The sequence below is a fragment of the Numenius arquata genome, chromosome 4 (assembly GCF_964106895.1).
Source record: "Numenius arquata chromosome 4, bNumArq3.hap1.1, whole genome shotgun sequence".
Classification (NCBI taxonomy): domain Eukaryota; kingdom Metazoa; phylum Chordata; class Aves; order Charadriiformes; family Scolopacidae; genus Numenius; species Numenius arquata.
The window spans coordinates 19,322,414-19,335,749 of record NC_133579.1 but is presented as its reverse complement, the minus strand read 5'-3'; the positions used below and the strand labels follow the sequence as shown (position 1 = coordinate 19,335,749).

Genomic DNA, 13,336 nt, shown 5'->3' with positions numbered 1-13,336 from the left:
GGCCTCCAAATAAAGATTTAAGATAAAGTGGAATAATTGCACATACTTCATTGAGGCTGAGCTTCTTCAGTGAAAAGAAGGTGCGATTCCCGGGCAGCGTGAACTGATTTCAGCAGAGTTGCTGCAAATCCACCTCACTGGTGCTGCTGTGATTGTGCAGGGAGCTGAACTGATTAAAACCAATGGTTTTAAAATAGAATCGTAGAATAGAATCATAGAATTGCCTAGGTTGGAAGGGACCTTTCAGATCATCTAGTCCAACTGTCAACCTAACACTGACAAAAACCATCACTAAACCATAGCTCTAAGCACTATGTCTACCAGTCTTTTAAATACCTCTAGGGATGACGATTCCACCACTTTCCTGGGCAGCCTGTTCCAGTGCTTAATAACCCTTTCAGTGTAAAAATTTTTCCTAATATCCAATCTGAATCTCCCCTGGCGCAACTTTAGGCCATTTCCTCTTGTCCTATCATCTGTGACTTTGGAGAAGAGACAAACCTCCACCTCTCTACAACCTCATTTTCAATTCTGGGGAGAGGTGAAAGAAGTGGCAGTTTTCAGCTGTGTTGGGTGCTGCACTGGGTATCCTTGCTCTCACTGCTACCGATGCCAGCACAGAGGGTGGGATTGGGCTGGGGCATCCCCCATTTATATCACTGCAGGCTTCTTTGTGACCCATGCTGCTTCATTGCTGGTGATTTGGGGGGAGGTGTGTTTCATCTGCTTCCTTCCTTCCTGGATAAATTTATCCAGAGTCGTGCTTATATTTACACTAGTTGAGAGGGAGCTCAGGTATCAGTGCTCCTCTCCCTAGATCGGGTGAGCTAAGAGCTTCCCCCTGCTTCTTTGTGCAGTCTCACTTGCTGTGTTAGGTCCCCAAAATACTGCAGAATCGGTGGTAAAAATCAGTGTGAACTTTTTTTGTGCCAAGAGGGGTGGCAGCAATTCCCATCCAGCCTGTGTTGCATTCAAGATCAGCAAGTGAAAACCAGGAGGCATCATCCCTGGTGCTGGGTTTAAGAAGTTGCGACCAGCAAGGGATGCCAGAGGAATTTGAACAGTCAGCAGGCAACTGGATGGCCAGTGTTTAAACTGCCCTGGAGCTGATGAAATGTAGTTGCGTGCATTTTTCTGCCAACCAGTGCATCTGCCTTAATAACAGATGGAAATGTAGGACACGCAATCTTCAAACCCATCTCTGCCAAGCCATTGGCAATGAGTTGTAGGGTGCTGGGTAACTTTGGCCAAGGAATGGCTTGGGGAGGGTTGTGGTGGTGGCTCAAATATGCATTGCATGTTGTACAAGCGCCTTAAGGCATCTAACAGGTGTCTACGGGAAATACTGCGTTACTAGTTTGATAAATTTAATATGAAGAAGGTGGCAAAGTTGTACTGTTGTTTTTCTCTGACTTAACAACACGCAAAATACACTTTTGGTGTTGAAACACCACAAGATGGGAGGGTACCATCACTTAAGTGCGTTATTAAGCTAATGACATATAAAGAGGTATTAAAAAGCAGCAGCTATCATCTGCTACGTCAGTGGTGCTGGTAATTGAAACTTCTAACTTTTGTTTATGGACCAATGTTACTGAAAATGGAAGGGGAGCTCCTCCTTATCTGAATTTCTCTCTCTGAGAGCATCGCTGTGTCCTCTGACCATGGATGGAGCCAAGGGAGCACCTGTGGGCACAGGAGACAGATGTTTAGTCTCTCCTTCCTTTCTATGCCAGCAAGTTCAGCACACCCTGAAATGCAGACTTCTTTATTTTTTCTTAGCATTTTGAAGGTGTATCCTATCTTGTACCAGATCTTCGTAAATTCTAGTTTAGACAAAGTCTGAGGGGGTTTAGGTTTACGTATTTTCCTAAGAGGATTAGGCTTCTCACTTAGTTGCTCGATAAATTGTTTGAGGTTTGTTTTTTTTTTTTATTATTCTGTAGGTACACGAAAAGCCACATACACATTCAAACTGTCCTGAAATGTGTTGTCTGGGGGTTAGTGATAGAAATCTGATGTAGTAAACTGAATCATTGAACCTCAGGGTTATTTTGAACTGAAAAACATTTCAGTAATCAGATTTGCAGCATGGCTGCAGGAACAGTTGTCAGCAGCACAACTGGAGGGGCTAGCAAATTGCAAGAAGGATTAGAAACTGCTTATACTGGCATCAGAGGAAACAATTTATTGTGAAAATACTGCCCAGGAATAAATTAATGAGCCCACTTCCAAGCATAGGGGGGTGCTCATAACATATTGAGATTCTGGAAACTCTTTACTTGCAGATCAAGGGAGTAGGGCAGCTCAGTGGGAAGAATATTAAGGTAATTGGGAAAAAATAGTAGTAGTCTATGAGGACTTTCATGATTTAAGTTCACACTCATAAAATCACTGGCGCAGTACTGTACACCTCAACAATGGCCCCTAGAAGCCATTGGGAGCTGACATTCCCGCTGCCAGCCAGGTGCTGCAGCAGGGTGTCTTCGCTCCGCTGGCTGTTGCAGCTGCTTAACACCCACCAACGGGGTCGTTCTGACATAATTTTTCATTATGTGCTTGTGGGTGGGCTGTATCTTTCTTAAATATATTTATTTTTTGTATTTATGGTGCTTTTTGGAGGGCTGGGTACAGCTCTTCGTTTTGTGCTGCCATTGGGGTGTTTGGAGGTCGTGCAGCAGCAACTGCTACTAAAACCAAGCCTGTGCTGGGGATTCTTCCCTGCTCACCAGGACAATGAGAAAACTTGAAATGCTAAGTTATCTGCACTTTATTTCACTGAAGGTGGAGGACATATCCGACTCCACCACAGAAAACTGGTTTAAAACATGAGTAAAACTCATCTGTGCTGAGCTCCCTTTTAAACTGCTGGTTTATACCCAGCACTGCCGGCTCCGTCATCCTTCTTCTCTCTTCAGTCACTCCTCAGAGGAGCGATGAGATGGACATCACTGACAAACGAGTGGCATTTATTTGGTAAAAAGGGCAAGGGGCAGAGAGAAGTGTCCCTTGCAGCAGTGTGAAAGACAGGCAGTCTCTGTAGGTCTACGTCTGCATTATTTTATCAAAGAACTGTACTTGTAGCATCGCAAGCTTTACCACAGCAAGTGTGGGGCTGGTGTTAGGTGGGTGTTAAACCCTTGAGAGAAGAAAAACCTGAAAGCACAAACAGAGGAGGAGCTGTTGGGAAGTTTCAACTTCTGCTTTGCTATAGAAGCTTGTATGGAGTAAATGTGCTTCTGGTTGGGATCACGTTGACTTAGTAAAATAAGCAGAACAGAACAAAATCAATGAATACCGAAAGTTACGGCTCACCTAATGAACGGCAATTTGTGAGCTTTACTAAATAACAGCTCTGAGGACTTTCTCATGCCCTCTAACCCATGGTGATCTTTTGTGTTCTGTTTTCTCTGCAGACGCCGGCTGATCTCTCAGCGATCTTCTCTGGAGACTCTGGAGGATATCGAGGAAAATGCCCCACTGCGGAGGTCATTTTATTTACTCTCTCTCTGGGTACTTGTCTGTATGGGACGTGCACGGACAGACCTGCTGTCCCTGTGCACATTGGAAAGTAGCTGGGTGTTCACCTTAAGATGTTCTTCATAGCGGGTGAAGTGAAACCTCATGCACCCTGCAAGGTGGTAGGTGACATGAATTACACATTCCCTGGCTTTAGGTTATTAAATAAAAAGCCAGTATTTAAATAAAATGTCAGGAAATGAAAAGTCAGATTTGATTAATAGAGCAGTTTAGTTGTCACTGACAGGAATGACTAGCCTCTAACATAGTACCTTTAAAAAGTAAGTACAGCTGGTTTAATAAAGTAAGCTTTTGAGGGCTAGTATTTTTATTATTCTTATTTTTTATGGATTTCTATTGTTTGTTCTCTTAACGCACACACAAGCTTATTTTGGTAACCACTGCTACTGTCTTTCTGTGTTGGTTGGTAGGTCTGTGACTGCTACCTCACTAATAAATCTGCCCCCATCCTTTTTATATCAGCAGCTTCAATGCATTTTTATTTCTGCATCCAGGAGGCCACAGCTTCTCTGGGGACCGCAGTAATTAGTCACTAGGCAATCCTCTGGGGTGACGGAAAATGGAGCAAGCGCTTAACAGTTCAGAAGCGGGCTGATGAGTAATCTGACCAGTGTGTGGTATGCTTCCAGGTCAGCTGCTCGGCAAGGCAGCAGCTTCATTTTGAGTGTTTCTTTATCTTGGGACCTGTAATTCAGCTGGTTTATATTGATATTTAGCCCATAGCCTTGTTTATCCACATGCAGATTGGCTGTCTCTCCCCACCTCGAAGCAAAGGCTTAATAGCAGAGGCTGTACCAACTGGCCTGTTACCAAGGCTTGATTATTTTTACCAAGCTTACTGTTGAATGCTTACCAGCATGTTATGAAGCGTTCTCATAAATGATTCAAACATGTATAATTGGCAAAAGATACAAACAAAGTATGGTTTGCGAGGCAGGATTTTGACTTGCTAATCTGCAGAGTTATTGGTAGAATCTCTCTCTTGGTGGTGTTTTCCCGTGAAGAAGCTAACAAGGCTAATTGCAACCACAGGGTGAGAGAATCTCCAGGATTTTACTAACAGGAGTAGGCAGAAATGGCAAAGTGATGGGGTTCCCCCCCTCCTCCAGGTTGTGGCCATGCAGGGTGATGGCGTTTGGGTACAGGCAGTCCCTGGTGGCTTGGGACTAGTGGTCTGTGGTTTAAGTCCACAAAAAGGACCCCTCAGGGTTGGGAAGCTGCTGAACTCTGCCTGTGCATAGGAAAGGATGGGAAAAGTAGGTTGTGGAGGCTGAGCACAGAAGGACCGTGGTGGTCCTGTGTGCTGGCAGAGGATGCTTGTCCCTTAGCTCCCACAGAGGATGCAGCGGCTGCGGTCCAGCAGCCCTGGCCAGGCAGCGAGCACAGGAGTTATCTCTGGTGCCTGCGCACCATGCCTTGCAAGAAGACAGCTCTGAGATGAAACAGAGAGAGCTTTCACATGGGTTGTGGTTTCAGCTGATTAAAAAGAGCAAGGCTGGAAGGGCGGGGATATTGCTGTTTGTCTCATCTCTCCTCCCTCTGGCAATTTCTTTCTCTAACGGCAATTTAAAAAGTGTGTTCAGATATAAAATAGATTTAAGGATTACTGCTTTGAAGAATGATTATTTTTTTTCCTGAGGTAATTTATTATATTTTCAGTTGTTTTGTATGCTGTCAGGAACGTGAAAAGTAATATTTAGTGTTAAAAGCAAATAGGAATTATCCTTGCAAAAGAGAGATTTTAAATCTTTCTAAAAATTAAAACAAGAGAGAACTTTCCTTAATAGCTCCTTTTCAATAGCAGAGGAGGATACAAAAGTGTGGGTGTTGGTGTGAGAGGGAAAATTGCATATTTACCAGGTTTTGGTTTAGTTCAATGTTTGTCTTGTTTTCCTCTGAAAGCTTGGGCTAAGCTGTCATGGTAGATTACAGGAAGTTTTATTTTGCTGAGATTTTTTTATGATGTGTTTTCTTGCATGAAGGGAGGGGTGGTGGTGCCTTTTCTTATTATTATTTTAAATATTTTGGTTTTTATTTGAGCTGTCGCATTTCCAGACTTATTGTCTTTATTGTTCTTGCTGATTCCTAACACAGTGTGACTTGAATCATTTGTCTTGTCTTTCCTTCCTGCCTTTGTGTTGATTTCTTGGCCATACAGCAGGGAACTGAGTACTTTCATTTTTTTTTCTCCCCCCCCCCCCCCCCCCCCCCCGCAACTGATTTATTTTTCAGATGTCGGACACTCTCAGGATCACCCAGACCAAAGAACTTTAAGAAGGTTCATTTTATCAAGAACATGCGGCAACACGATACCAGAAACGGCAGGTACTGTGCATCCAAAGGCTGCTTCTGCAAAGGCAATCCATGGGGCGTGAGGGGAAGGGCAGGGTCGGCATCCCCGTGCAAGAACACAGCGTGCCATTGCCACTTACCACATACGTAATAATGGCCTTAAAAACCATTAAAGTCTGTGAAGGCGCGGGCTGCAGTTCACGCTCCTTCCTCCAGCGAAGTACGAGTCAATGGAAGTGTAAGCCCATAGATTTTTTTTAAGACCTCAGCCTCTTTAATACAAATATCCTGTGTAAAAGCAAAATCCATGGTGCTGCCGGAGTAAACTAGGCATAATCTGGTTGTGTGTCTGCGAGGGTAGTGCCAGGCGCTAAGCGTGAAAGGGGCAGATGGCAGAACCTGCCTGCAACAAGTTTAGCAGCGGCTGAATGCTATTTCAACATCTCTTAGTGGGTACAAAGTGCTGGCTGGTAAAGGCACAGCTGGGGATGGCTGTGGCAAGGTGAGGAGTGGGATCCTTGTTTCCAGGGCAGAGGCAGGCAGAGGGGCTCCCGGGGTGTGTGTGAGGGGTGCACACCCCGAGCTGGGACGTGCACTGCCCAGATGGCAGCCACAGGCACCGGTGGGACCTGCACAGCGGTGATTGGACAGGACTTCACTCACTGCAAAGGCATGGTGCCTGTCATCGTGTTCGCATCGGCAGAATAGGTTCTTTATTGCAGTATCATCCAGCTCAGAAGTGAAACTAGCTCCTTCCTGCTTATGAAGAAGACACTTACCCTCTCTGGTTTTTTTCCCAAGACAATTTTCCCATGTGCCTCATGATTTTATTTCCAAACCTGAATAGGTTTGAGATAGGCTACCTGAACAGGCTGCATGTAGATTAAACCCTCCCACTGGGAGTCGACCCTTGCATTTACCCTTGCACATCCCTGTCCTCATACAACTGCCACGTACATTCCTGTGGACCCATTTGTGCACGTAGCCTGTGGCTTCCATCAAACGTGGAACCAGGTCAATAGAAATTCTGACATTACGTTGAACCACAGGTTTTATGAATTGAATTCTGGTAGGTGTTCCTTGGCTCAGGCTAAATTTTCCTCGCGTTTATCCTCACATGTACAATTAAATGCAGTGAAAGGTAGTAATCAACATAAATATTGCAGAAGGTGGCTCTGAGAGATGACAGCTTTTTAGAAACAGCTTTTGTAGCAAACAGGCGCATGCAGAACTATTGACTTGACTATTGTCTGACTAGCAGCTGATTATTGTCTTTACAACAAATACACGTGGAATCAAACACTGAAAAGCAGCCCTCTAATTTTAGTCTGTTTTGTGCATAAATAGATTTATGCTCTGGGAATTTCTTACAGCAAAAAATACTTATTCATAAGGTATTATGCAAATTCCACAGAGTCATTTCTGAGATGTGTATATAAAATACATGCATAAACTTGAAAGAAATATTAACTATGAAAAAAGTGAATAATTACTTGATTTGTAAATTCTTTTCTCCATCTTTTGCAAAAATAGTATTTGTAGGATATATGCAACATTTTATCTTAATTCATAGATCAGTCATTACGTCTGATAATATAACTGAATATTTTTCTGGCTAAGAAAACAGTGAGTAAGCTTCTGTTATTCAACTGGCTTCTTATCTTTATCAGCAGGCACGGTTTTCCAGAATATTTCCATAATCATAATAAAGATCTCTTTATTTAGAATGTAGAGACAATAAGAACAAGATACACAGTTTTGGAAATGTTTTTCATCCTATGGACAATGAGCCACAGCGATATTAGCTAAAAATAAAATGCAAAGTCAACACTTTGTGTCAGCCCTAAGGCCAGCTAAGCCTATAAGTAATCTGAGCACATACCCTGGTTTTCCAAGGGGTCTGGGTGCTGTTGCAGTTACTGAAGTTAATAGGCGTTCTGGATGAAAAGGACCTGAGGAAAGTCAGGTGGATCTGCTTTATGTGTTCATCCTAAAATAACAGAGTTTCTGCGTACCATAAGGCCTTTAAAGCAGGTGTCCTCCCTCGTTCCCTGTGACGGAGAGGAGCACAGATATTGCAATGGATAGAAGACCCTCCAGGGGCTCCTTCCCGTGCCTGGGACCTCATCCCAGGCAGCTCATGAGTGGTTGTGCAGGACACAGGCACTGAGTTGGGCTCTCTGAGCTCCCTCTGAAGTCACTGACCCTTCTATCACAGCATGTCAGCCTTTCACTTAACTTGAGGAACCCAGCTTTGAAAACTTCTACACAGGTTATATTTTTGAGTGGTGAATTAATAGCTGGGCTTTTAAATAGGTAGCACTTCCAGTAATTGTTTCTCTGGCTTGTGACTGTGAGTGTCACAGCAAAGAAAACTGCAGTGTGGATGACAGGTCGGGGCTCCTTTCTCTGGTAACTAACTGCCCTTATTTGTGGTGCTCAGCCTGTGAAGTGAGGTGTCCTTGTCCTGCGGCGCTGAGAGCTCTTCCCCTCTTAGCCCTGGGGGTGGCACACGCTGAGCGACGATGCTCTGGGTCCAGCCTTTGGCGGTCCAGCGGCAAGGCAGGACCAGCTGTGGTTAAAATAAGAGTTCAGCTATTTCAGCACAGAGAAAAAACAGACCTCAGCTTATCAGCCAGTCCTCGTAAAGCTTCCTGTTGATGGTTCTGTGCACTGGTTAAACCGGTTTCTTTGGATTTGTAGGACGTGGGTTATTAAAGGAGCTGGAAAATGAGGTTTCCTAGACTTTATTATCAAAGCAGTCTTTTAAAAAAGCACAAAACAAATTTCCCCATTAAAAGACAAAGACAAATCAACCCTAACATACAAATTAGCACAGGTTGCCACTGGCGTGTGGTTTCACTCACTTTACTCAGCAGGTTTATTGGTTCCATAAACTGTGAAGCATAAGATTTCCTATCTAACAGAAACAGACCACTGAAACAGCAACCTGAGCCAGCTGAACAAACAATTCGCGGCGAGAATGGAACAAGAACATTTCTAGAGTCACCTATATAGCAGATACAAAAGCAGTAAAACAATGCTTCTCTCCCACCCCAATGCCATCGCTTTCTCAATTTTTATGTTAGCAAACAGATCTAAGCCAAGGCCAAACACCACCCATAGATCATGAGAGGTCTCTTTTGCTGCTCTTTTAATTGTGGAAATGCACATTGCTGCAGTCCAAGAGGCTGACTATTTGCAGTGTCCTCCCAGTTCATAATTACTCTCAACCACCTTCCAGTAGCCCCAACTTGAACTTGGGAGACTCCAAAATGATGGTTGCTACCCAGACAGCGTCCATGATTTGCGTGTTCACCTTTGTGTTCCGGACAACAAAGTAGTCAAACATCATCAATCGGGTATAAGAAAAGAGGCTACAGTGTTCCACGTGTGTATGGTACATATGATGTATATCACATTGCCTGATCACAGCCTTTTGGTGCAACACAATCAAACCTGGACAGATGCTAAAGAAAACAGACATTCTTCTTCTTCAAGTCAAGCAAATTCTGTTGAGAGCCTTGTGCTTAGTAAGTTTTTGTAGTTTCATAGCGTATACCTCATTAAAGAAATTGGAAGATTAGCTTTTACAGTCTCAGACAGTTGCACGTTGGCAGAGCTCTCTTGCCAGATAATGGTTGCTCTGAACCACAGTAATTAGTACAACTTCTTGGTGAAATGTGAGAATTAGAGAATGAAAACCTTTTCATGAAGTAATTTTAAACACGTCTAGGTGGCACAATGGCAGTCAGGGCACGTAAACCCACTCTGACTCAAGCTGCTTCTGATGTCGGAGTTAGCTCATTCAGAGCTGCACAGGATCATAGACGCCCTTTGTTGAAGAGTTGAAATCCAGGAAAATGCTTTTCTCCCATAAACAGTAATTTGATTTTCTTGAACAGCAATGGGCTTCCACCACATCTTCTTCTCCAAAGCATGCTTTGTGAGAAGTTTCTGGACTTCCTGCTCCAGCAAACCATTGCAGGTCCTCAGAATTTTTTTGTTTTCCATGCATATCATCAGACCTCTAAATAAAATGCCGTTTTATCCCTCCCTGATGAGCTCTGGCCACTGCCTTCCCTGCTTCTCTTCCAGTCCAGCTCCTTAGGGCGTTTTGCACCAGCCTCTTCCAGCAGCTCTGCAGATGAGGGTTTGTGGCATCCTGGCAGTGGAGCCCCTGGGCTTCCGTCCTGCTCTGCCTGGGAGATCTTTACGTAAAGAGAGTCCCCTTGTTTATGGAAAGAGAGGCAATACTTGGGTCCCAAAGGAAAGAAATCTAAAAAAACCCACTGAGACTGGGCTGGTGCTTTTTATTTCCTTTCTGGTCTGATTCCTTCTGATACACACAGCAAGATTTCTGTGGTAACTTCCCACTGTTGTCTTGGCTTGTGAATGTGGAAGCACCAGTTTGTTTTTCTTTAAGTATTAAGAATTGTTTGGGGTTTTTTTTAGGGAGGTATAGGGCGTTGGTGGAAGAGCTGTGTTTCCAGAAGCAGCCGGAGGGAGTGGAGGGCATACGCTTAGTGGGTACCATGGTTTTCCGAATTCAAAGATGCTTTCTGATGTCAGCCTTGAAATCTCTGCCAAGTTTCATACATCAGCAAACAAGGCTTCCAGTGAACAAGCAAGCTGTTGTGAGTAGCAACCATTCAGCAATAAGCAGTAGCAAGCACAAAATTAATCATATGCCAGGTTTTTTTTGCTTGTGGATTGCTTTTCTCAAATGTGAGAAATGATTCCCCCATGCTCTATAACTTACTGCTGCACTGTGAGACCATCTTATGGGACCTGAGATATTTACCGTAGGTAAAGGGTGCAATAGCATTCAGACAAACAATGAAATCATGCTTTATCTGCTGCAGGAGAGCTTCCTAACGCCGTATGCATGTTTATTATTAGAAATACCCCTTTATTAAAGGGTAAATACTACTTTGCTTTTAAACATGCTTTTAAGGAAGAAAATAGGATTGCTATAACAGAATGATCCAGGAGAAGGAAAATTGATCATTCTGCATTTTTCCAAGCATTACATGCAGCAGCTCTCTTGGGGATCTAAACCTTTTCCAAGGATGATGACTAAGCTGGTCTCTTAAGGAAACAGTGTTTTAATAACAGTGTTAGTGGTACAAGATTTATAGGTGCATGTGGTGATTTTCAGACAGTAAAGAATAAAATAGCTTGCTAGGGTTTATTTGACCAGTGTAGGACAAAAGATGGAAAATTTGGGTGAAATCCTCACATATAGATTTGTGGCACAAAACGTCTAAAAAATCAGTGTTGGAGAGCAGGCCAAGGAATTGCAATAGTCCTGACAACCAACCTAGCAGTAGGCCTTGCACTTGGACCACACCTGGAGATTTTTAGAAAGGTAAAAAAGGTAAAAGATCAGTAAATTCTAACACTAATCAGATTAGAAGATGGCACAAATTGCCATCATTGTGTCTTAGAGGAATTTGAGGGGATGCAGCCTGTTGGCTAACTTTAGAGGGAAGAAGAGTCTTTTTAGTGTATGTTTTACAGTTGTACAATTGTCAGTGTCCTGAAGGTAATAAGGAAAGAGGGTATATTTATAGACAGTTATTTATTGGCATTTTATAGCTTACATCTTGATCAAGCTTCTCTTGGCTTCTTGCCAATCTGCATCTCCCAAAACTATAATAATGTAGCTATTGGCAGTCCACGCAGTTATATGGAAAGTGTGTCTTGACCTCAAGGTGGTTTTGATGTTGCTTAATGATATTCAGAGCTTGATGGCTAAAGGTGATAGTGTGGCTGTAAAACAGATAGGTTGCTCTGAAGTATTTGCTTTAATGCCACGCAGTGATTTTGCAGATGATGGAGAGATTTGGAGGCTGGTTAAAAATACAAGGCGTTTGCTGTGAGAGTGGCCTGGATTCTGAGATAAGCTCTGTGCAGGCAGATGATGTGTGCTTTCATCTAGCCAAATCCTGAGCTACCTGCCTTTAAGGAATGAAGGCAAGCCACGCTTACAGGAGGGATTCAGCCCTGACAGTTAGTGGCTGAGATAGCACATGGTACTGGAGGAGAAAGGGTGAGGACCTGTGGGATCAGTCATGCCTGAGTGTCAAAGCAACATCATAACCAAGAAGGCTGATGTGATTTCTGAGCACGGAGGCTGGCAGGTCATCAGGGCGAGACACTGATCTTAAAGGTAAAACTTAAAAGATGTGATATGTGTATCTGCCATCTGTGCAGCTGCTGAGGCCAGTGATACTGCCCACAGACCAAGATGGGTGATGGGGAAAAACTGGAGAAGACTCAAGGAGAAACCTGGAAAACGGTGAAAGGATCTGAAAGCTTATGATAATAGCAAACTTTGACTTCATCCATGAATCGGGCTATTTCAGGAACAGGAAGCTGAAAGGAGTCCTTTGGTTTGGCAGAGAAAGGTCATGACCAGCAGCTGGAAATTCTTGTCCGATAAATGCAGACTCCAGGTCAGCCACGGAGTTGTGGTGTGCCTCACAGGTGGTTGTTGCTGTCTGTCACCTGGGTTGCTGCTGGATTTCTCTCTGTAGTTTCAGCCATAGTGGTGAGTTGTCAGAACGGCTCCTTGCCTCTCTGGGTGGACTCCTTTCACTAGAAAAACATCTATCCTGGATTACAAGTGATGTATTCCAAGATAGTCTTCCTAGAAAGCCTGTGGAGGGGATGGGACTCCACTGCTCATTCGCTGTGTAATGTATGGCACAGGCTTCAGCACTTCTGTAAAGACTCAGTAGCGCAATACCCTACCAGTGAGATAAAAAAGAGGAGGGAGAAATCATCCGTGATGGAAGTTTTGTGATTATGAGTTCCTCAATGGTAACATCTCTTGCTTTGCTTATTGTGGTGGGATTTTTAAATTTTAGTCTTTGATTTCTTTTATTTTCTTTTGTATTTTAGAATAGTCCTTATCAGCAGCAGAAGATCCTTCTGTAGCATATTTTCAGTGCTGCCATATCGAGACTGTACCCAAGTCGGGTATGTATATTTATACATGTACTACATAGTCTTTCTGGGCCTGCATGTAGACCTGATAATGGACAACAGCATGATGGAGGCTAATGCTTTTACATATCTGCTCTGAGAAGAAATAAATGCACTTAGATATATTTGCCTTGTGGAACATTACCAGGTTAAAACTACAGCTCTCAGTCCCCAGTTGATTTATATGTGTTATGGTATATTTGATTATTAAACTGGAGAAAACTACCCCCCCTGAAATCAATGTTCTTGAAAAATGCACTGTTTTTATTGCTTCTTCTGACTTCACTCATCTTTGACAAAATAAATACTCTAGACAGTACAACTTTTATTTTATAAGTGGTTTTAGCTTTCTCATTCTCCCACACAAACATGGTACTGTATTTAGATTTCCAGAACTACAGAGAAATAGTTGGATTTAAACATAATACCTTTCATTGTATGTTTAGATCATTCATTAGTATGTCAGATCATTCAGTCAGTGAGAACAGATTATTTTGGTCATAATACCATA

General features: G+C 43.2%; 1 protein-coding gene across 1 annotated transcript in view; it reads left to right on the top strand.

Annotated features, from left to right (window-relative positions):
* CABLES1 (Cdk5 and Abl enzyme substrate 1) overlaps positions 1-13,336 on the top strand; it is a 72,987-nt gene that overhangs the window by 34,332 nt on the left and 25,319 nt on the right. The window contains exons 2-4 of the mRNA XM_074146623.1: positions 3,417-3,488; positions 5,773-5,865; positions 12,742-12,819. Of these exons, the coding sequence (XP_074002724.1) occupies positions 3,417-3,488; positions 5,773-5,865; positions 12,742-12,819 (243 nt within the window). The remainder of the gene's footprint in view (positions 1-3,416; positions 3,489-5,772; positions 5,866-12,741; positions 12,820-13,336) is intronic.